The sequence below is a fragment of the Tauraco erythrolophus genome, chromosome 6, assembly GCF_009769465.1.
Source record: "Tauraco erythrolophus isolate bTauEry1 chromosome 6, bTauEry1.pri, whole genome shotgun sequence".
Lineage (NCBI taxonomy): Eukaryota > Metazoa > Chordata > Aves > Musophagiformes > Musophagidae > Tauraco > Tauraco erythrolophus.
Window position 1 is genome coordinate 66,574,058 of NC_141470.1, and position 24,812 is coordinate 66,598,869.

At 43.3% G+C, this 24,812-nt stretch overlaps 1 protein-coding gene across 1 annotated transcript in view; it reads right to left on the reverse strand.

Annotated features, from left to right (window-relative positions):
- The window catches only part of HIF1A (hypoxia inducible factor 1 subunit alpha), a 31,801-nt gene extending 8,481 nt beyond the window's left edge, over positions 1-23,320 (reverse strand). The window contains exons 1-8 of the mRNA XM_086613637.1: positions 23,286-23,320; positions 7,564-7,754; positions 6,438-6,583; positions 6,251-6,335; positions 3,376-3,488; positions 2,079-2,281; positions 539-645; positions 212-359 (exon numbers count right to left, since the gene is read on the reverse strand). Of these exons, the coding sequence (XP_086469763.1) occupies positions 212-359; positions 539-645; positions 2,079-2,281; positions 3,376-3,488; positions 6,251-6,335; positions 6,438-6,583; positions 7,564-7,754; positions 23,286-23,320 (1,028 nt within the window). The remainder of the gene's footprint in view (positions 1-211; positions 360-538; positions 646-2,078; positions 2,282-3,375; positions 3,489-6,250; positions 6,336-6,437; positions 6,584-7,563; positions 7,755-23,285) is intronic.
- Between the last annotated feature and the right edge of the window lie 1,492 nt (positions 23,321-24,812).

A 24,812-nucleotide genomic window follows, 5' to 3' on the forward strand; every position in this document is an offset into this window, starting at 1 on the left:
GCTAGATCAAAAAAGTGTTGTGTTTTCAAATACAATTCCTAGTCCTAGGACTGGCAGTATTCTAAGCAAAACTTCATTGGTAGGAAAAAGTAACACATCCAACGGGGGATCACACTCTCACCAAGCTGAAAAAAAGACGTAGTGCCATCAGAATCTGATTCTGTTTTCAATAAAAACGATGTCAAAGAATAGCGACGTCCACCCAGCTTACCTCAAGACGTAGTTTACGCACACTATGCACTGTGGCTGAGAATTCTTAGTGTTGTATATAACAGTTGCTTGAGTTTCAACCCAGACATAGCCTCCTTGTTTAGCAAGCATTCTGTACTGTCCTGTTGTCACCTGCCCTTTTGTGAACACTAAAAGCAGAAAGGACACCAGCTTTAATTACAGGCAGGAAAAAACAAAACCATTTAAGTATTCACTGTAGATTCATATCTGCAATTAAAAGAAAGCCCTTGTTCTGCTGCTGCTTTCCCCAGTGCTGTATCTCATATGTCTTGTAGTTGGAGGGCTTTAAATGCATCTTTTCACTTACTGTCGTGGTGTGTTTTGGTCAGATGATCCGAATCCAGCGCATGATAGTACTCATAGATTGAGCGACCCAGGAGTTCCTCTGGCTCATATCCCATCAACTCTGTAATTCTTTAAAACAAGGGGAAAAAAAAACTGCTTAGTAAAAGCAGACATAGGCTAGCACAAATATTAGAGCATTTAGATGCTTGGACAACTAGAAAGATCCTAAAAGTCACTTCCATACCTATTAGCAGCAATTTTGGTTTACTGGGAGTTTTCATTTTGAAATAAATTGCTATTTTTTATGCTTCTTTGAAGGATAAACTTCAGCAGGCATAGGATTTTACTTCCCATTGAATATTTACAAATCATGTCCTGTGGTGGACAGGATTAAGTAAATCCCTGCTTTCTAGACTTTTTTTTTTTTTGCTTAGGTAGACCAGCTACTTATGAACTAGAATATCCAGCTTACACAAATATGAGAATTTAATAAAATAACAAAGATATGCTTCAACGGTTTTAAACCTGCAACTAAAAGAAATTAGGAATTGGATTTACTCTTCCCACTGTCAACCCCTTTCAAGTTTTAAAGAAAACAGTATTTTCATCAGCCCCAAGAGGGCAGTGCTAACTTGGGGAACGCTTTTATTTTGCCCTATTCTACATGCAGAACGTGACCAAATAAGTACCTTTTATGTGACACCATCAGTCCTAGAAAGGTAAAGTTACTGCAGAGGACAGAAAATAACCTGCACTAACATCTCTTTGCATCTAACTGCAGCAACTAATTAGAAGTTCGGTTTTGTTATACAGAGAAGGAAATGGGCAGTAACAAATAATACTAAAAAACACCCAAAAACCCCAACCAACTAAACAGGAAAACCCCAAACAACAAAAAAACTCCACAAACTCAGGCCAATGATTTCCTTCACTTCTGTTTTTCAAATTTTTCCAGCTAAGTTTCCAGAGGATAGTAAGAGCAGTCTTATGCATTTGACTACACCCATGATTTGTACCAGAACACAAAAATCTCCTTTTGAACAGCAAATGTATTGTATTAAAAGTATAAAATTGTAGGGGTTTTCTGGACTGGAGAAAGCAGACACTGATCTCCTGAGGGAGGGAGAGGGGGGAAGCGGTAGCAATAAAACGCATCTGACAAGTATTACACACACGGTCTTTTCAGTCACCAGAACGCACCACCATCTTTGACTAACGTAACATCCCGGGTTTTCAGTGTCCAGAAGTATTTTCTCATTTCAGTTTAATTGCTGTCAGTACACTAAAGACCAGTGTGGACAGGCAGTTAACTGCAGGCAAAGGATTTATTCCAAAGTAATAACCCTACCCCCTCCTTAGCTTTAAAAATCTGGCTTTTAAATAAGACATGCTCATTAGTTAGTAAAAGCCAAGCCATCCCAGTGACGATTCCATTGCGCAGATGAATCACGTTAACGAGTAAGACTACATAAATGTATAAGGCAACAGCCAACACGTACCAACCCTGCTAATCCTTCAAATGAATTCTTTAAGTACTATACATATACACGTAGATATATTACCTTTCATCACAATAGGAAAACTTCATATCAAGACTGTGACGACTGAGAAACGTTTTACTGTCCAAGGGGACCTCAATGTTTGACGGATGAGGAATAGGTTCACAGATCAACACCAGACACGTCATGGGAGGCTTTTTGTAGCCACAGTGAGTTTGATTACCGCACGTGTCGTATACACGAATGTGTCCAGTGCAGTGGAGCACCTATGGGAAAGTTGTGCGTTAAAAAGACACTACGTTCTTGTCTGTCAGATGACACAACTGTACTTCCATTAGCACACCCGGAGCAAAGTCCGTCCCCTCCCCACCCCTCGATGTGATAGCAACAACAGAAAGGCAGCAGTGCTTTCGGATGGACGGCCGAAGGAGAGCAGCAGTTCTCCTCCTCACGCCACGCAGACCACGAGGAGCACACAGGCTGCCAACTCTTTCCTCTCGGGCGCTGGCTGAAACAATGCGAGACAGTGCTGCATTTCTGTGAACTGTTCTCTGAAAGTTACATTAATGACGGCACTGAAAAGCAGTTGCCTCAGCAGAAAGCATCTTACTATTTCAATTTGAAAGTTATGGTAATAGTAGCAACCTCCATTTTAGATCTTCTGCAGAAGTGATGTTAGAGATCAAATATATTCTTCAAAAGACACGAAGTTTTGCATTTTGTGGGGTTTTTTTTAAACATTCTGAAGTAGAAATTGTTCACAGACAGCAGCAAAGAAGTTGTTTGATCCAGAACAACTAAATTTAAGTTATAAAAGAGAATTGTGAGCTATAATACCACTCAATACACTAAAAGGTTACTTTTTGTCCAGAGGAGAAAATGCATTCACTGCAGAAAGTTAGTAGGCTGGGCTCTTTTTGTTCCAACTGTTACAAAAGGGATAGCCAGCAGCTTTAGAAAGAATGGTATTGAAGGCCTTCAGAGAGACCTCACCTGTCACATTTACAGGGACACATCAAAAGGAATCGAGTATCAGCATAAGTGGTGTCAAGTTGTGTTTTTTTCCTCAGAGGAGAAATTATAGCAGTAATCATAATGTCTATTAAGTAAATAACCTCTAATTTAAAATGGAGAATTCATTAAAAAGAGTTTCAAAAAACTAATTTTGAAACATTGTTTCAGTTACCTCTATGATGTATTCAGCATTAAAATTCAGCACATTGAAGTACACTCATTAAATTAGTTAAATACTTAGTGAAACTCAAGCTCGTTACATGAAGTAAAAATTTGAAATACAGTGAGTTATGACATCTGAAGAGCAAGCTGCCAACCTACATAAATATTCCTTTGCATTAGTTACCTTCCACGTAGCAGACTTTATATTCACCGTTCTTCCCCTGCTAGTCAGTGTACACTTCATTCGGAGAAAAAAGCTGCGCTCCGTGTTTTGCTCTTTGCCCTTTTTCACAGGACCTAGCAAAACCAAGTAGCAAATCAGTTCTTAAGCTCTTGGATCATCTTCCAAAGGCATAAAAAAATCCTGCATTATAGAACTGTAAGACTAGGGGAAGACTCAAAAAACAAATCGGTAAGACTGAAAAACATAACAGCGCTTTCGATAATGATGCTTTTGAGAATGAGTTTTTCTGTGAGGTAGGCAAAAACCCTGAAGATTCAATGTTTTAAGATCAGTATCGTATTTGTAGCCAACTCCACACTTTCAGATTTCAGGAAAAAGGGGTGGGGAGAAAGAGAGACTGAGTGCAAATTTATTGTATTTTAAAATTGACGGGGGGACAAGAAAAGCATATGCAGAAAGAGAAGTACTGTTGAGTCGGTTTCCATTGAAACACACCAGTAACTCACTGCGGGGAGGTTCAAATCGAACACGTTTTGGGCACATAGCTCTTCAGGGCTGCAGTATTTTAAGTTTTTTAATTAAGAGTTAACAACTCTGCTGTTTACATGCATCCAAATATGTCTACAGTGATTTACATTCTTAGAGTAAATAGAGACCAAGTTTTTAAACACATTATTAGCATTCTTGGTGAAAAAAAAGTCAAGAAAACCTACTACAAATTAATATTAGCGGCACTAATTTTTTAGCCTCAGTTGCTACCAGCAGGCTTTAACTTGAGTTTTTGCCTTTACGGAGGAGAACCTTTCAGAGTCAAATACTAGCCAGGCTATTCTGGGCAGAGAAAATGCAAACTGATCCTATCAGGAGAGCTGCAAGCAGCTCGCAGCACACAGGAGGAGGAAATAAAGCACCCAGGATAAGGAGCAGTGGAAGAGCGAGTTTGCCGAGGTGTGCTAAGGAGTGAGGACCAAATCATGGCAGAGTGTGGAAGTTCAGAACACATGAGCTTACTTCTGATATGAGTTTATACAATAATTAGCTCTCATCCTCCACACACAATAGCAGCTATCAAATTCTTCATGGTGGCTTGCACTGCAGCTACTAGTTGACAAAATGAACTAGAAAAACATTAAAGCCCATATGCTACATTGCCTACTGCTTCTAGCAGCGGCAAAGACTATCGGGGACAAGCCCGCTCTATGCCACGTCAAAATATTCTCAATAAAGGAGAGAGGGAGGAAAGGAAAATAAAGCAGAGCTCAGACAAGCAGCCAAAACTTACTTAATTCAGTATGTTTCTAAAAAGAGTTAAACCAATCTAGAAATTAACAGCTGAAGATCACATTATTGTTACCAAGTCCTGATGCTTAAGGCTCTGCTTTAAGAAGCAACAGGAAAAGATGAAGCAACTTTCTCAATTCTGACTCAGCACCGGACGTTATTTTTAATATCACCAGCTTTGAAAGTTAAAAAGCAACTTTGTAAAATCAGAATGCAGTTCAGTTTCTGTCAATCAGCCTTATATTCATTTGCACCTGCACAATCCCAAAAGGGAGTATTTAATCCTCAATTCAAAACCAAAGTAATTCCACTGATGTAAGCAGAATGCAACCTGGGAATACTAATAAATATTAAAAAGTACTATTATTACTGTACTTTAGACTTTTGTCTGCCAACTTCATTTGGCAAAGAGATTTTGTAATAATGTTTTCCAGACATCTTACTCCAGTCTGGTCAATTTAGACACACTAAAGCTGGTTTGCATGAAACTCAGTAATTCGATATTTTTAAGAATAAGCTTTTGCAACAAGAGGAGTTTTTGAACCTGTACTCCAAAAGGGGTGGGGGAGACAAAGTCTAATGTAGCCTTACAAATGTAATTCAATACTAAGGGCAGACAAGTTTAGAAAATGCTTAAAAAAAATAAATCGAAGTTGGAGTCATTAATGCTAGGATATCTATCAGGTGTCTTCCACGGAATTAAATAGAATGACAACATAAAAGACTTCCGATTTACAGTCCTACACAAAAGCAGAGGTCAGACTTGATAATTTATCGCTGTCTAGACTCAGAGTCCATGTAACTCGTTTGATGAAACAGGAATTAAGAGAGGTCGGATTTTAGACTTCTAACAACTGAGTAAAGCTGATTTGTTTGGAGGCATGCAGGCTGCCAAGTCTTTATCGTCATTAACAAACATTTAGAAGACTTAAAAGCAGTAATTTATGGGCATTTGTAAAATTCAAAAGTGTACAGAATATGTGAACACAGTGTTCTACTCCTTTGGAGAAGAAGAGAAGAGTCAGGAATCTGTGAAAAGATACCAATTTCATGCACCGATTAAAGGGTGCAGAGAAGCATCAATCCCAAAGCCTCTTTTGGGTCTGTTCAAGTATTCACCAATTAGGTTTTTTGGTGTCCTAAACATGGTATCTATTTTGTGTCTTAAGTATCCCACCACAAATTTCTGGAAGAAAGCATTTGCTTTTAAGTTGTCCTGTAAAGACAAGCCCAGACCAAGACAAACGCACCAACTTCTCCATATCCTTCTATAGCAATCTCTTCAGATTATTCTCATTCAACCTACTTCTCTAATATTTTTCCTGTAAGCACGCTAATTCTTTATAATCCTCAATAACTCTGTTTTAGACTGAAGAGTACGAACGAAGTCTCATCCCTCTTACAATTAGGATATTGCCAAAACATTCTGATTATGTATGTTGTTAGTATCTCTGAACAAGGTTTATTTTGAGATTTAAGCAGCAAAACATACAAGTTTGTTCTGTCAACACCTTTCTCTGGCAGATATCCAACTGTACTAATGCCAACAGGAGCTACCCGTAAGTAAATTAAATCGATTTTCCTTTCTTCTCACCATTTCTGTGCGTAAGCATTTCTCTCAGCTCTTCATGGTCACATGGATGAGTGAAATCAAATACACTGTGCCCCGTCAACTCAAACTGCAAAAAAATAAGAGGCAGACGGGTGTCTAACTTTACATATACAAAAACGTAACAACTTCTACAGATTTGAAACAGTCTTAGGAAACGTCAGCATTTCACCTGAGTGAGTCCCATACACTTGTTCACGTTTTCAGACATGTAAATCATGTCCCCATCTTCGGACAGAACCATGACAAATCCATCAAGAGCTTTCAAGTAGAAACAGTTCAGTTCCTTTTCCATTTTGGCTTCTGTCTCCAGCTCACCTACAAGCAGCCACACATTTTTAAGTAAACATCAGCCATTCTTCACTTACCACCAGGAATGACGTCTGGCACCAGTCTGCAAGGAGTCAATCTTGCAGGACTGTTCAACACCAGTATAATTCACTTAGATAAGCAATCGGTTAAATTCTAAATTCTAAACCACAGAAAATCAGAGTGAGGTTAAAACTCTGTGCTTTCGTGCATAAACCAATAAGCTTCCCACCTTAAGAAAAAAGTCTATGTGGTAAAAATATTACCATATACCTCAAAAAGGCATTACAAACTTTTCTCAGGATCTTCCCAGGAGGTGTTTCAGAGTATGACTACCAGAGTTACTCCTCCACACGGTATAGGTAGGCACATACGAGCACAAATAACTAGCGCAGCATCCATGGCATGCTATACAGATAGCGGTTCATAACCTAAGTCAGATACTCCTGCAGTTCCATGCATAGGCTGAACTGCCTACACAGGCAGAGATACAGACATACCCCTCAGTTAACTTTACCTTCGGTGAAGCACGAATTACAAAAAAAAAATATATCCTTGCAGTTTATATTAAGGAGAAACACCTACAGTTAGCTAAGTCAGCCCTGTACCAACCACCTACAGCTTAGTAAAGCACAGTTGGAGTAACTAACTCTAGCGGAATAAAAAAGAGGGTTAAATGAAAGAAATTAACTTGGGGAGAAGGGTCAAATAGCTGAGACTAAAAATGGCACTACAGCTCACCTTTCTGTGATGAGCCAACTGGGATCATCGGAACAGAACGGGAAAAACAAAGACCGTTGAACAGTGGCCATATTTTTCCTGTGTCATCACCAATAGCTTATTTCTACTGTAAGGTCTTCCACCTTTCCATAGAAAGGATGCAACTATTAATGCATTTATTTATTTAACTGCTGATAGGTTTGAGAAATAACTTCTTCCTCGATATACTTCCAGCTCCTTTTCCAGATTCTGCTGCGTTATTCGCTTACCAGCATCCAGCAGCTTCCTCATGCGCAAGTAGCTGATGGTCAGTCTCATAATGGATGCCTTGTCCAGGTGCGCGCTCACGGTGTGGGGCAGCGGCAGCTGATGAGCAAGCTCGTAGAATACTTCCGACTCCTTGCTTCTCCGGCACCGAGCTGCATCTCTTGACTTCTCTTTTCTGAGTTCCGAGCTAATCCTATATAAACAAAGTCTGAGGTTAATACAGGAAACAGAGCTCTCTGTGCGAGTTAAATTTGAAACTAAGCTGCCCAGTAGCAAATTAACCAGTTATCAAAGTTGAACAATTTAAAACTTCAATTTAAAACTGTAAATGTAGTTCTGCGAATGCAGTTCTGCTGCAGCTGGGCTCTGCCAGAATGCAATTCAAACCCACAGAGCCTTCCAACAAGATCAGTTCTCCAAACAGACATCTACGTACTCAGAACCGTTCCTGAAGTGCTTATCTCCTACTTCAATAGCCTCTCTAGCCTCCAAATCCTGCTTCCTTCCTCTTTCCTAACCCCTTAAGTCCATTCAAAATACTACAGCGTAAGTTATTTCCAGCTTGATGCTCCAGTAGTATCGTGTACACTCTCCAAGTTCTTCCCTTGTTACCATCCTTACAAAACCCACCTAATGGGTCAGGTAAGCAAGGATAATGATGAGGCATCCCGCTTTTCAAGTGATCCAGAACGTCCCTTTCCCAGCTCTCTTTCTCCAGTATAGCCCGTTCCATAGTCTCCTCTATGCTGGAAAACTCCAGCTGTACAGAAGTTGCCTCGTTCTCCTTCCGTTGTCTGTTAGCCTCGCCTCCCCCAGCACGCGTGGACTAAAGGACAGCTCACAACGAGCAAGCAACGAAACATCGGAGGCTCCGTCAGTCCGTAACGCGGATGATTCTCCCTCTGCCCAGTACCCACCCGGTGCACGGTTGTCTCATGCATCTGTCACATGAGCTTTGGACAAAGCATTCTGAGACAGGAGCTCCAAATTTTGCTTACATTTGAACGAGAACTTAATGCTGCTGCGATCCCTGAGGAAATATGCCACTGTAGTTAAACGTGCTTTTATTTTTAAATGGATGCTATAAAAGCATAGAGTGTTGTTATCTATTTTTCTTTTTATACATTTAGGTCTTCTGAAGGCACCCTATCTTCACTTTGCATACACCTGAGACCCAAAAGGCAGGAGTGCTAATCTGTAGGATCCACTTTTTTCCCTTGACTTTCATGAAAGTTGCGAGATAAGCATACACCTGTGAACACTGCTTTTACGATTCAAAGTTGATCTCTTTTAATGTTATCATAAAGAGATTAAGTGTCACTAGTTGAAGACAGAAAATAAACCACTGCATTATATTTACTACCAACAGTTCAGGAATTACTTTTTGGGGTTTCACTAGTCATGGTAGTCACACACTACCACTGTCATGTTGCTAAGACTGTGAATCTGTGCAAAAGCACTTTTTAATTAGCACACATCTTGTGAGAGGTACCACAAATGACAGAGGAAAGCGACTCATAAGCTGATATTGCCTGGGAAATAATGAACCAGATCTAATGTAAGCAGTAAAATACATATCTAAAAGAATGTGTTTTCTGTCCTGTACCTGGTATGCTACCCACCACAGCCCAAAAACCGCTTAGTTTCTGCAGAAACATGCAAGCCATAACACTAAGACCAATACTGAAAGCATGAATGCCTTGAAACATGAAAGTTTAATAAGCTGTGATAAAGACAAAGCAAGGCATTAGAATCTCTTCTGATTACCTTAATTTTTTCCAACTTCATAAAACTGTACCACATCCCCATCCATCCCCAGCCCCACCATCCTCTCCTCCTACCCCTGCCACTGCCAGCAGAAGGAAGCACTAGGAGCTTGACTTTCAGAATCATACATTTTATAAGACCGAAGAATAGCATTATGTTTTCTCCTTTGGTGGCAAAAATCAGGCTACTAGATCACAGAAACAGTATTTCTACATCACAAGAAACATTAACTTATGAACATAACAAGGAGGTCTTTGGAAAACTAACTTAACGGGCTAGTAGTGAAAAAATTCCAGACATACAATAATTCTGGTTTCTGTGAATATAAGCTTGTGCTCCTTAGAAGAGTAGCCTAAAAATATCTTGTAATTTCTCATCTTGCAGATTTCTGACACTCGATTTCCCCGTGGTAACAGATGTTCCTGCTCTAGTCATGGATATCTTGGTCTGAGAAGCTTGAGGCCCCTGACATACAGGTAGATCCAGAAACAGCCATTATGAGAAGTCTGACCTTTAACAATACTGAAAAAATATTTTAGCCGTATTATCTGATTAAGATTAAACATTTCTTACTCAAGACAGGCCTCAAATATCTTTTCTCTTGGTAGAAAACTAAGGGTGGAGGTGAAAAAACATTTCAGATTCTCTTTGTCCTCTTTCTTAGACCACAGATTTCACTGACAAAGGTAAAACAAGTAATGATGCTGCTGTAGACAGTCATCTTTACACCTCTGATTTTTCTTCACTAGCTACTCATTCAAGATCCCTTCAGCTGCAGAAATTTCCTCCTACAATAAAAACCCAAGGGAGAATTACTGGAAGTAATTGGTTTCCATCTGCCTAGATGCCTGCAGTTTTGTCACGGCTTCCTTTTCAACCGCAGACACTTTTAGAGTTAAAAACCCCATGCTTTGGCAACAATGCTGTGCACTTCAAGTCTACAAATTTGTCAGGCTTGTGTAAATCACAAAGGGCATGTAGAGAAGGACAACGCAAGAGATGCAACTTGTGAAGTTAGCATCTATTTTCGATTCCAGCCCTTTCCCTTATATTTTCTTTCTGAAAGTCTAATGTTCTTGAAAAATATTTCGGCTAGTTTCTACGTTTCTGCCCAGTTTTAGCATGCTTAGCAGCAGACTTCAACAAAAACAGTCAAAGCTTCTCAGCCACTGAGTTATTAATTACCAGCTGAAACACTGCTCAAATCAAGCTCATAGCACTTACGTTAAAAATTAATCCTGGAGTAAGAGAGTCGAGTGCTGCCTGCTGGAGTGCTGCCTGCCTTTGTGATGGGCAAAACTCAAGGAGAAGTGCAATGTTGGTACCCACCGGTGCTGTCCGAGCAGCAGAGTCTCCTCTTACTCTTACTAGGTGTTTCCTTTCTAGAAAGGCTACTACTATAGATAGATATTTAAACTGTACAGCACAACAGTTTGCTATTTTTAGCTGCTGTTTAAAACTAAGCTGTAACCAATCTGAGTAAAACCCAGCTATTTAAACAGGAAGATTAACTACCAGCTTCAAAGAGCATTTCTTTAATGGATCAAATTAATAGGGAAAAGGTCTTTCACAAATGAGGTTTAATTACCAAGTGAAGTCAGAGTTGCCTCAACATGGGATGCCATCAAATAATAATAATAAAAAAAAACACACTTTACTGTCGCAACTACTCTAAGCTTTGTTAATTCCAGTTGCACAAAGCAAATGAAAAAGCTCACAATCACTGCATGTACCTGCCCACAAATTTCTGTGTAGTCAATCAGGGGATGTTAAATTCCTGTATAGAAAATGTATTTTAAGTGAGCTCTCTCTCAACTAGAAAAAAAAAAAAAGGGAGCTCAAGGAAGAGGACTTTGAACAGTGAAATGGCAACTAGCACAAAATCAGTTTAAACAAGTCATATAATTTAAGGGAGATTTTCAGAAGTGTCTGTGTGTAAAACTCACGGTCTTCACAACAGAAATACCATTCTGTAGAGACGAGAGGAACCCGAGCTCCATTTAAAATACACCCCAAACTTAAGAGCTGTATTACAACCTTCTATCAGTCTTGCATGGAAGAAAGACACCTAAAGACTCAGAAGAAAATCTCGGCTGAGGAATGGATTATACGTGCAATGAAAATATCAGAAATGCCGGTGCTAGACAGGAAATTGCACGCATTTTCAGGTCTGATGTTTCCTGCACAATTTCAGTGCCAGACATTCATTTCCATTTTGTGTTTCTGCCACCAGAATACAGAAGCAGAGAGCAATCCAAAGCAGGTTATGCACCGCAGCTCACAGAAACCAGTGTTTCACTGACAGTTTTAAACCCAGTACCCAGCATGTTTTGCATCTAAAAGATGTTCACATGCAATAGCTGAATAAATGTCTGAGTTCTAAAAGACATCTGAGCTAGAGACCCAGGGCAAAAAGACATTTCACCACCAGGATTCACTGCAGCTGAACCGAGAGCTCAGATGAAGGACATTGCCCAGGCACACACACTCACTGCCTCAAATCAAAAAGGCTTTAAAATATGGCAAGGCAGATATAAACAAAGTTTTACAGCAGGCTTTTGCAGCAAGCAAGATCGGCCCAGCAGCCTTCAGAACAAAGTACACCAGCAGTGGTCTCTTGTGCACCGGTTACAGATGTTAAAACGGCCTCTGTACTCGAAAATGCAATTCCTGTAACCATGGTCATATGAACCATTTGGGCCAGAGCGTCTCTCAAACAACATATTGTTCCTCAGACCGTCCCAAAGACCCCTCTGCCCACCACTGCGTAATTCTACAGTGATTCCCCAATCTTCTGAACAGAGCCCACAGTTTTCATCTCCTCGTGTAAAATTAAACAACAGCCACATTTAAACCCGGCTTGTTCCTGCTTATTTACCACCAGGTAACCAAGACCAAAGAGAACCCTGGGAAATGCCATGAGTAGCTGATAAACGTCAACTAAAAAATACTAACTAGACTAAAAATGGTCAATGGACAGATCTTAAAATACGTAGCATGTCAACTTTGTCTCCTCCTAGTTTCTTAAATCACCACCCAGTGTCAAGGAAAATTTTACACACTGCGCTGTATTATTTTAACACTAGTCATCAGGGAGGGTTTTTTCCTGTATGTTGCTTTACTGCCGTTACCTATTTTCTAACCTTTCTAGTGGTTCTCTAATCAGGTAGATTTTTTCTCTTAACTGTTTTCAGTTGCCATGTAAAACAGCTATTGTGCATGTATTAATTAATCCAGGCTCATCTTTCTTGATCCAGGTTTTGAGCACATTCTAAAAAGAACTATAAGCATCTTCTGATAGCGATTCACATTTTTCTCCTTAGAATTGTTTCCTACAATCCAGTGGCTTTGTATTTATCATGTATAAACCATGTGGAAGCAATATAATTCAAATGAACAATGTGCCTTGAATCCAGTAACATCTCATTATTGAATGTTAAATAGTTTTCAGTTCTGACATTAATTCCCATCATTTGCCAGTACAAGATTTCATACGCAGTACTTCCATGTTAGATACAACCTCTCCTGAGACTGGAAAACTAGTACTGAAAATACCTGGCCTAGAAACAGAGTCACAAAGACCATACCCACTATAACACAGCTTCAATTTTTCTTCATTACACACAAAAAAAAAGACAAGATGCAGCTATCACAATAAAATAATACATTGACAGTATATGTCATCCTGATGGTATTGAAACTGCAAAAGTAGACCTGTAAGTGGCCTCATCTTTAGCTTTTAAAGTTGAATTAATTCCTGCAGTTGGTACAAAACCTGGTCATCTTTTCCTGCCTGGCCTATAACAGCTGCTTCTGCCAGCACAGCTGTACAGGACCAAGATGCAATTCCTTCCTACGGTTTGCAGCCATAGTCCAGCAGACAGCCAACACGGGTATTGTTACACCAGTGCAACTGGATGTGCTCATGGGGACCCCCTGAAGAGCTCAACCCTGGGCATGCTCATGACTCTCACCTATAGCACAATAGTTCGCCTCAGCCAACAAAATACCAACTAGATGCAAGCTCATCTAAAAGATGAAGATGCCAAAGAGCGTATTACAACAGAGCTCTACTCTTCCGACTGTGCTGAATATGCAGACATTCAATTTTTTCTGCTGTTTGTTAGGTCTTTATTTTATCCAGAGCTGCTAGCTGCAGCACTTACTAAATTATTCTTCCATGGAAAGAAGTCCCAGGCAAGCGCTGCACTTCACACAGAGAAACTAACACAGAATAACTCAACTTCCCTAACGACGACTTCGTACGAAAAATGGGATTATAATTTAAGAGAACACCACCCAAATCCAGTTATTTAAATATATGGTGAGTTAATGATGCAAGCATTCTTTAGAAATAAAAACACACCCCAAACTCCCTCATCTTCCACCTGGCACAGAGAGAGAATGTGTCAGTTAGCCACCTTATCCTCTTAAAAACACTTTTTAATTTCGTCAACTTCAACCAGGGGCGACAGAGCTGTAGCGTTAACACTATCGAGTCCCGAGAAGGGCCTGCACAAAGCACCGCCCAGAGTCGCAGGCAGCCCCCAAAGCCCCATTCCCCTCTCGCCTCCCAGCCCAGCAGTAACGTTCTTGTCCAGCCTGACCAGTAGCACGGACTGGTCATCCCTCGGCAGGTGAATGATATAATAGGTGGGAAACTAAAGGTAGGGGCAACTGGGTCCACTACAGTCAGTCTTGCAAGGGAGCCCCAATCTTTGCTGTTTAACAGCGAGAAAAAACAGGCGATGGGGTGGGGAGGAGAGAGCCAGAGGATCAGCTCCATCTTCCGTGCCGGCTTACCAGGCTACTCTGGTACCCAAACGCTCCTCCCAATGGTGGGAAAAAAGGATTTCAGACTGCGCTTTCACACACTTATTGTAAAGTCTGAATTCTCAGTTGAATAGGCAGGTTTTCCAGGAACTAATATACTTGCAAATTCTCCATAAATTTTGCCTTTTCCAACTCAGTTAGGAGGAGTGCTCCTTCCTTCTATAGCTGCCTTACAGAATTAGTGCAATCTCTCAACTGTCAGTTCACAATCAACTCCCAGTTACAGCTTTGCCTCTTCTTGCTTGTATGAGATTATTTTTAAGTCTTATTGCTTTCGTCATTGTGGCCAATTTTCTTTACCAATTCTCCTTATTTTATAGTCTGTGTACAGAGTTCTTGTGAGGAAAATACCAAACAAAAAAAACCTCACACACAAATCTTACATGTAATCACAAGCATGTGACTTTCTAGAAGAATGTCTTGCTCATTATGAATTAATGAATATTACAGTCCAGTAATTCAACATAGGAAAAGAAATCAGAAATTCCTTACATACAGTAACAAAGACTTAAGAGAGATTTAACTGCAGAAACTAGCATAATAGCCAAGTACAGAGACAATACCTCTGTATGTAAACTATTAAAATTAATTCCTTTGTTCATTAGAATCATAGAATGGTTTGGGTTGGAAGGGACCTCAAAGATCATCTAGTGCCAACCCCCCTGCCATGGCCAGGGACAACCTCCACTACACCAGGTTGCCCAAAGCCTCATCCAACCTGGCCTTGAACACATCCAGGGATGGGGCAGCCACAACTTCTCTGGGCAACCTGTTCCAATGCCTCACCACCCCCAGAGTGAAGAATTTCTTCCTTAGATCTAATCTAAATCTGCCCTCTTTCAGTTTAAAGCCATCACTCCTTGTCCTATTACTACATGCCCTTGTCAAAAGTCCCTCTCCAGCTTTCCTGTAGGCCCCTTTAAGTACTGGAAAGCTGCGATAAGATCGTCCCAGAGCCTTCTCTTCTCCAGGCTGAACAGCCCCAACTCTCTCAGCCTGTCTTCACTACCTTCTGACAAGGCAATTTAAACTATTTTCTTTACATGACGGTAGTTAACCAGCATTGACCATAACGTGACCACCAGCAAAAATAAACCCTAGCTGAAAAACCCCTAACAAATTAAGAGAGCAAGCAGGCAGCTCAGAGCAAATTAGCTACGGCAGCAGAAACGTTCTGAGCGACACTGGAACCCACTGCCGCTTGCAAAACGATAGAGGGGAGAGGCAGTGAGAAAAGACTCCACCGAGCTACACCTTAACTTACAAACTCAAGTCTTACTATCAAGACTAAGAAGTCTATACGAAAAGCCGTTTTACAGACAGGTAAATTATGGCACATAAGAGCTGGCAGCAGAACCTGAATCTCCTGAAGCCAGCACAGGACCACACTGCCAAGATTATCTGTCACCTGGATACGGCCTCGAACTGACCTGAAACCCCAACTACCTCCCCGCTTAGAAAGTGTGAGTAAGAACATAAAAGCTTCCAAAATTAGTATTTCTAATTCAGAACGTGGTGAAATGATTCTACTGTGTCTTACTACACAACGTAGCCCACTGATATTTTACCTATGCATAGTAATTTACTGTTTGAAAATAACCACATGGTATATAGTGGTTGTTTGTGAGAAAATTCTGATTTTTTTCAACTAGGTTATTTGGCTTTTTCCTAGAACACAGTATTATTTTTTCTTTTAACTAGCTGTGTTTAAATTGTGTTTATTATTAGAGAAAAATCACAGCTATTCAAAAAGAGGTATCTGGACATGGCCTTGACAGGACTAGCCACTGAGTGCTCCCTTCCCTTCATCCCTCCTGCTTTTCCTTCTATCAGGCTCACAAAAAAAAATCAAAAATATATCCTTAAGATATCTGTCAAGCTCTCAGTAAACAATGTTTTAGCTATGAACTGTTCTATTTCAGACAGATGTAGACTCTTGATAAAGTAACTAATTTTAATCTCAACCGTGGCTTTAAGATAATTCATTTATTTTATGCCATTGCATTCAGGTTTTCCAGAGTGGAAACTGGACATTTTCCCTTACTGCTTCCATCCAAGTTCTTGTCCCTTCACCTCACATTGCTCAACTGCTTTCAGTTAAAACCTTTAATCATGAAATACCCAGTTAAGAACTTAAAAAAAAAACACAAAACAGAAGAGATATAAAATTTTATTTTTCTGTATTAATAAAGAACAAACAAGATCCACTAAACAGTCAAGAAAAACGCTTCCAACAATAACTAGGACAAAAAGCCTGCAGCAATGTCAGCTCAACATCCAGCAGATTCAATAGGGTGCAAGGAAAAAGTCCTTTCTGAAGGACGGAGCACTGAAGACTCCCATCACCAGCTAAATCACAGAGCTTCTTGTTTCTTTAGCTGAGCTAGTAGAGGCTGCAGCTTTTGTATTTGATGTGTATTACTGCAAGTCTTCTGTTCCTTGAAGCATATTCCCGTCTCTTCCAAGGGATGTGAGCAGGGGGCAAATGTAAGGAGGGAAGCCTCTAGTAACTCCTTCTTGCGTAACAGTCCATTTACTATTCTCATTTGTGAGCAGCATGACAACAACTTCACAAAAACAGCAATCCTGGCCTCAAATTCTTTTGCTTCTTGAAATGTAAGAATTTTCATAAAGTAGCACCAAACTGGTTTCGGTTTAGAACGGATAGTGAAATAACTCATTCTGGTAAAAAAAAGCCACGACAGTCCTCTTTTTCAGGTTACACTTCCAAGATTATTACAAATCGAGTTGAAAAGGTTATTAAATAAGTTACATGGTAAAACTTTCCACTGCTGTAAATATAATAGCACAGTTCAGTGATGATGATTCGGCTCCCTCAATTCTTCAGTTGAACTTCAGGCTCCATTTTAATGCAGTGAGTTACAAGATCTGTTGTAACGTTTTTTCCTTAAAACACTTAACAAGCATTCATTCACAGCACACCAAACTAAAAAGAAGCTGCACAGTGTCTCTCCTAACACACACAAAGCTCATTATGCATTGAGTATCTTCTTAAAGAACTGTTAATGGATCTCCTTGGAGAACCAGCTCATCAGTGCCAGCAGAGCCATTTCAAATGTCTTGGTACTAAAATATCTCAACGTTTTGAGAAGCTACATTTTTGTACAAGTCCTACTATTATCAGGCTTCAACAGAAAGAAATGACAGATTACACATGTGATGAAACTCCTCTTTATCAAGGTACTTACTCTGAGATCTCAGACCAAACCCCCAGGCTGGTATGAACAGGCATAGCTTCAATGAACCTGTGCTCATTTACATCAACTGAGGCTATGGCTCCACATCAAAGAACCCTGAAGTGTTCATCACCTACATAAACTGTATTTATATATATAAAAAAATATATATATGTTGGCATGTATTCACTTGATTCCATGTTCATGTTTCTAGTAATTTCAGAACTTAATTTTCATAGAGACTTTTATTCTAAGCTAAATAGCAGAGATCTTGGTAGAGGAAAACCTTAACAGCCTTCACATCCAATGGTTTCCAATTTGGAAACCTGTATCTTTCCTGAATTTTCAGTCATTAGTTAAAGTAAAAAGGCTCACCTTCTCTCCTGGGCCATTTTTGTAGTTCTCAATGTCAGCAAACCCCTAAGCATCTCTCATGTCAGAGCAGTACTCAGTGGAAAACTCAGATTCTCCTGCACGCTCTTCTGCCTGCTCTAATACAAATGAGGTTTCTCAAGAGAGGCTCAAAATGCTCACACCTTCTTGAATCCAAGAGACAAAGGGCTGTTAGAACATGAAAAGATGATTATGGTCCAAGTTCTTTCCATGCATTACCTAGGTGGTTTTTTTTGAGGCATGTAAACACCTGCCTATATAACTGTGTATGTGAAGATAAAAGGAGCATTTGAGCTGATGACTTGTAATCTGGAACATTCCTTCCTTTTGGACATCAGCTTGCTCGAAACCAGTTACTGTGCCTTCTTGTTAAGGTTTTTGCAAGATTTGTTTTTGTTTTGAAGCTGTTTGTTTTTTAAAGGACACATATTGTAATCAGATAGGTATTTGCATCTCCTTGAAAAAGCAGTATCATCAGGAAAATCTAGATGCTCTCGTATACCACCACTGAACCACGTGGTGCTTCCCTCGGGTTTACTTAACAAAGCATACTCTACAATCGTATGAGAATTATTTTGTTGGCATATCATAATAACAAGCTCTTCAAGAATAAATTGAGATAATACTGCCAAATTCTCTTCTGCAGTACAAAAAAAAAAAATAATACTCAAAAATCAGCAGTTTCTGTCATTCAAGGTCCCCCGTAATACCAAAAACCTCACGCAAGCCTAGTTGAAATCAAGCCTTCCAACATAAATTGGTGCAACGTTACTACTGAACAACATTAACACGCTCCAGAATTTAATCCATTGTCTTACATGAGCGTAGGCTTAGCAAGTCTCCAAGGCTTTCAGGTCAGAAGCACACCAAAGTGAACGTGGACACTCTTAAGAACCTCAGAAGGGTTTGGGCTTACACCGTAACACTGCTGACATTTGCTAGTGTTATTAATATTTATAGACTTTTTTTTTCCACTTCACCATCATCAACCAGAGCCTTGGAAACAGCCTTATAAACAGCGTAATATAGTTCGATGATAGGGAGGAACAAAGGTCTACGGTTGCTTTCACAACACACAGAGGAGGAAGCGACCATCTCTCAGTAAAAGCATGCTGCTATGCTGCTGACTGAGGTCTTAGACGTGATAGCACGATGGTCCTCTCTGGCCTCTCTTCTGGCACCAGTAGAAACACAGTATGTAACTGCTTCTCAGCTTCTCTAGGCTTACAAAGGACTTATTTTAGCGTGATCTTAGCCTAACTTAGGTAAGCCCTTGATGGACATTTCTGAGAAGAGAACAACTAACTAGAAAATGGGATGGCAATTAAAAGAGAGAATGAGATCGATTATCCACTTCACACCTCCATCTTTAAACCAATAGTTAACTTAATTGCCAGACTTAAGTTGCTGATAACAGCATGCAGCTACATTCATTCTCCTTCTCCCCAAAAAAAAGTCCAGGGTGTGCCTCCAGAGATGCCAGAAAGGAAGAGCATTTATACAGAAGGCTGAGTTACTAAAAAAGCTTTAAAGTATTTGAAATAAAATGTCTTACCATCCCATCCCTCCATTGCAGACCACCTGACAACTTGGACCATTAAATCACATCTACACTAGACCTCTCCACTAAGTGTGGGCTGGTTGTTGGTACTTCAAGCGTGCCAACCAGGAGACCCTGACTGTGGACTGAAGACACTATATCTTAACAGGGCAAAGCAAGCACGGCTGTAAACAAAACCCAGATAACCCTCCCACTGCTTCCATCAACATGCTGCCAAATGCTCAGACCTTCAATGATAAAAGGAAAACAAAGTAAAACCAGAGCAAAACTATGGAAAATATCTGCAGTAGGCAAATTCTTCACAGCTATTCTTCCCTGGTTTTCAATGCCTTGATAAGGAGGAGGAAGGGCAGTAGCTGTTGTGTTCATCTTCAGCAGCCCCTGGAAAGTAGTTACTGATCACTTCTGTTGAAGGAGTTCGAAACTGTTAACATGTTTGAAGAAACAGCAAAGAACAGACAACACAGGCACTACCACCTTGTAAGCCCTATGGTAAGACAAACAATCCAGAAAAATCCAGAAAGCCGTAAAAACACCGTTCTGTAAGCCCGAAAGCATTCTGCCCTCCCCGTACCTGCAGGGAGACACTACATGAGATCTACTGAAAGACTTCTCCTCTTCTTACAACACGTAGAGACGTACAGTTAGAGTATATACAAAAGGGTTTTGTATTCACTTTTGACTTTAGTAATGGTGGCTCAGTTTCATCAGCACTGAAAGAAATTAACAGACAAAAAGCAATGGCACACACAATCCTAAAGACCTCACACCGGTTTAAGAAAAACCAGTAGCAGCCACTGCCGCTCAGAGCCAGCAACACAGGACCCCGGCTTCTCGAACAGATTGTGGAGCTGGACCTCAGTGGCAAGGGTCCTGCAGGAAAACTCTGGTCTTTCAAATCATCCCCTTAGAGGACAGATGTTAAGTTCCAAGTTCCAAGTCCCAACTCTGAGAAACTGAAAAGATGAGGTTTTTCTGCAAGGCCCTCAAGTCAGGATGTTAAATTCTACTGTTTTATACCATCTCAAGACTCAGGCTGAGCACTCAAGAAATCACTTTTTTACATCCTTCCACTTCTCATTTTTATTTAGCACCCACACCATTAAAAAAAAAAAAAAATCAGTACTTTATGCTACAAGTAAGGACTTAAAACAATCCAAGATTAATTTTTCTAGTGTATCTACCAGCTGCAAGCCACTACCAAAGTAACCAGTAACCCTAAACAGGTCATTTACTTAAAATGGTTCTCTCTAATAAAGAAGCGTCACACCACAGTCTTGGGGAAGAACTTTTCATAGCACCAAACATCCGCGCTCTAGAGTTTGTTAAAAGAACATTGAGAAAAATCAGCATACTTCTCAATAAAAGCCTTAAATTTGAACTCAAGTCAATAAGCAAACAAAGCTCCCAAAATAATGCTGTTTTAACCACTCCATGCACTGAGATAAACTTGCTCCTTGTAGCACATGGGGGAAAACCCAGGAGCACATGAAAATCATACAACTACTGAAGAGCCGCTAAAACCCAAATAACTCAATAACTAATCATGATGTTGATACTTAGTTTCTTAGGGAATCTTGTCCCCTATATGTATATGAGAAGCTCAGGACTGCATCAAAGAATGGATTCAACAGACCAGTAAATGAAGCCACACTTCCAGTTACTACTGTAACTAAATTTCACTTATGTAAGACCGAGATACACGCTTGGTCAAATTTCATAATTTCTGCATCTCGCAGCACAGAATTAAGCAGACAACAAGCTTCACTTTAACTATCAAGAGCCAAACACTATCCCAATATAAGCACAGGGAAGGACAAGGAATAAAAGGATCTTAACTCATGCCAAAATTGAGGTGCACTATATATACAATTAGCCGAAGTTTTATCATCAAAGAACAGGACCGAAAGGTCTTCTCCCTTAAAAACAGTCTGAACATGGGCACCGTCAAACCTAAACTCTTCTACAAACAACCCAGGTTCTTGAGAAACGCTTGAGTTGTTCAATAAGTTCTCTGGTGAGCTCATATCCTTCCTTTTTCACTTAGCCATCTTTGCTCAACCGCACATTCACAGCCCCCAGGATGAGTGTACCACAGATACAGCTTTATGTTTTCGATTAAAACACACTCTACAACAGAAGTAATCTGAATATTCCTTACTGTTTTATAAGGAACATTCCCAACTTTGAACTCAGGCTACAGGAAACAGAAAACAACCAATTCTCTTTCTTAAGCCCTGCCTTTAGGAAGGAAGGATAAGCTTTGCATACCGATTCTTACATTCTGAAGAAAACTGATTACATCCAGGATAAGGAAATTGAAAAAAAAAAAAAAAAAAAAAAGTACCCAAGTGGGACAGAACGGTAAGTAAAAAATAACAAGTGCTCAAGGGAAAACAAAACAAAAACCAGCAACAGAGAACAACTTAAGTCTCAAACTCGCTTTCTAGACCTGCCACTAAATTAGGGCAGCAGAGCAAAGCTCAGAAGAATCATTTCTGTTGCAATGTTTTCTCCCAGGCTTCTCAATAGCCATTAGCTTTAAGCAGAGAAGAAAACAAAGGTTACCGAATCGGTGCCAGCCCCAGGTGCCCCTCTGTACGGATTTCGCTGGACTAAAAGCTGCCTCTCCCCCATCCCACCCCCTGCACCACCGTAACAACTCCGAATTATCACCGAGACGACACTGTCCCAGAGGCGAAGCGCTCCCAGTCCGCAAGCCCCGCGCTCCGCACAAAGCTCACCATCCATCTTAAAAGCCAGCCAGTCTCCTTCCCAACACAGCTCACACTCTTAACACTCAATACATTTAACCTACTCAGACGACCCTTTGATAGAAGAGCAGAGAAAAACCGTCTTAAAAAAAATAAAATAATAATAAAAAAGGTATCGAGATCAATATAAACAAACGGCGTCTTCTACAGATGGCGATTACGGCAATTAATTCCTCCACAAAGCGCGCCCGTGGAGCACCAACACGGAAATCTGGTCACCCAAACACTCAAACTCCCCAACTTCGCCGGGTAACAAAGGCTTTTAAGGCTTTTATTTCCCCCTCCTAATTTAAGCTAACAATCCCTGGTGAATTATTCATACTCCTCAACTCACATTGTCCAGCCGCCGCCACCACCACCACCCTCCCCCCCCCCACGCCTCGCGTGGGCTCCGGGTTTTGTTGGGCTTTTTCTAAAGCTTAATATTCCACATTCTGCACAAAACCCGAACGCCACAGGCTCTGGGGCCGCCTGGAATAAAGCGCAATCCGTTCCTGCCCGCTCGTTCTCAGGAGCAAAGGCAGCCCCCCGGGCGCTCCCCCGCGAGCGGCCGCGCAGGGCGCACCCCGGCCCGGCTGCAGCTCGGCCGAAGCCAGGCGCTTCCCCCCCCGGCTCCCCTCACGACCTCCGCGGACACCCTTTGGCCCCGCCGCCGGCCCCTCGCCCGGCCCGGTTGTCTCGCTCTCGGCGCGCAGGCCGCCCGGGCGCGATGGCTGAGGGCGCGGGGAGCGGAGCGCGGCCCACGCAGGCTCCGCGGCCGCGCGGGGGGACAAAACCCGCCAGGCGCCCCCATCCGCGGGCCCCAGCGCCACGCCAGGCCGGGCCGGTGGGACAGCTCCCGCCGCGGGAGACGCGCCGCACCACACCGAGCGCCTGCGGCCAGCGGAGCCCCGGCCCGCTCCCCCCGCCGACAAAATGGCGACGTGAACGGCGGGGAGAAGGAGGAGGAATGAAAGAGCGAAGCGCTTCGCGGGCTGGGGCAGCACGGGGAGGGAAGGGGGGGGACGACGACGATGAAGGACGGGGAAGGGGCGGCGGTAACAAAGCGGGGGGCAGCGGGGTGCCTGGGGGACAGCGCCGGCAGCCCCAGGGGAGGGAAGCGGCGGCGAGCAGGGGGCGGGCAGCGCGCTACCGGCGCGGGCCGAGCCCCGGCGCCGCGGGCGGTCAGCTCGGGAGGCCGCGGCGTCGGGCGGCGGTACCTCTTCTTGTCGGTGATGCCGCCGGGGCTCTCCATGGCGGCGGGCTGGCTTCTCCTCCCACCGGCTCCCTGGATGCGAGGCAGGCGGCTCCAATGGCCGCCACGGGGCGCGGGGAGATGGCGGCACGGCCGGGAAGGGGCCGGGTCTGGGGCCGCGCGGGCTCAGAGCATCGGGGCAGGCTGCGGGGAGGTGCGGGCAGCGAAGGGCGCAGCGGCGGCGGCGGTGGGCGGCGCGGGGCTGGGCGCGGAGGAGGAGGCGGGGGCGGGCGCGGCCGGCCGGGGCCCCGCGCTGCGCCAGTGAGGAGCGGCGGCGCGGCCCGGCCCCTCGGCCGGCGCGGTCAGCTGAGCGCTCAGCTGGGAGGGGGCCGGCGCCTCACGTGTGGCGCTGTGTGCGGGGCGGGACCGCCGCCACCCTGCCCCGGCGGGCTGCGGTCCGGTCCGGCCCGGCCCGAGCACCCGCCGCGCCCCGGGGAGCGCGCAGCAGCGGGGGGCTCGCCCGAGCCGCGGTCCCGTAGTTTCACGCCAAGCACCCCCGGGGTTGGGGATCGTTAAAATATCGCCAAAAATGAGACCACCGCCCCCGAGAGCCCGCCGGCACGGCTGCGCGTTTATGGGCATATCGCGTACTTTTATTATTTTCATTTTTTAGGCAAGGAACTTTGTTTTTTCAGTGCTTGACTCCTTTCTCTTTCCCAAAGGTTTCGTAGTCCTAAACCCAGTACATTTCCAGTTAAGGAGTTCAAACCCTCTTATTAATTAAAGGGAATAGACGACTGCTTCGGCGGGCGGGCCAGAAGGGTAACGCACCAATAATTAAGCACATTTCGAGCAAGTTTTACAACTTCAAAATCCCCAACGCCTGAAGGCAGAGCCGGGAGGTTGGACGAGGGCTGCGCGGAGGCACCGCGCCTCCGCTGCCGTCCCTCACACCCAGGCGGGCCCGCAACCCGCCGGCCAAGCACCGGTTCAGGCTCGCGGGGCGGGAGCTCTTCGCTCGCGGCACCGCAGTCGCCGCCGGGGCGCGGAAGAAAGCGTCCCGGTCTCTTGCCGTGCGGCGGGCGGGCGGGCGGCGCTAGGACCAGCGCGGTCCCGCGGCGGCGTTGCCCCGAGCTGCCCCCGCGCTGCCCGCCGCCGCCGGGGGGCGCCAGAGAGCAGCCGCCCGGCGGGGCGGGGACGGGGGCGCCGCGGGCCGGTCCCGGCAGCCCCGGTCAGCCCGTTCCCGCGGGGCGGTGGGCGCTGCCCGCCCGCCGGCTCCGGGGTCTCCTGCAAACCTCGGGTCGCCCTGGAGGCTCCTAACGAGCGGCTGTACAGGGGACCCGGCCAGTGCTGGCCCAGGCCTGACTGGCAGGGGTGGTGTAGACACGGCCATGCAGATGCTGAGTGACCCCTGGGATCAGGAGCTGGGCCGCCGCCGTGGGGGTGCAGAGAGATGATAATTGGTGGCAGAGCCCATGAATTTAAATTAAATAGCACAGTGAACTTAGCTATGTAGAATCATAGAATGGTTTCGGTTGGAAGGGACCTCAAA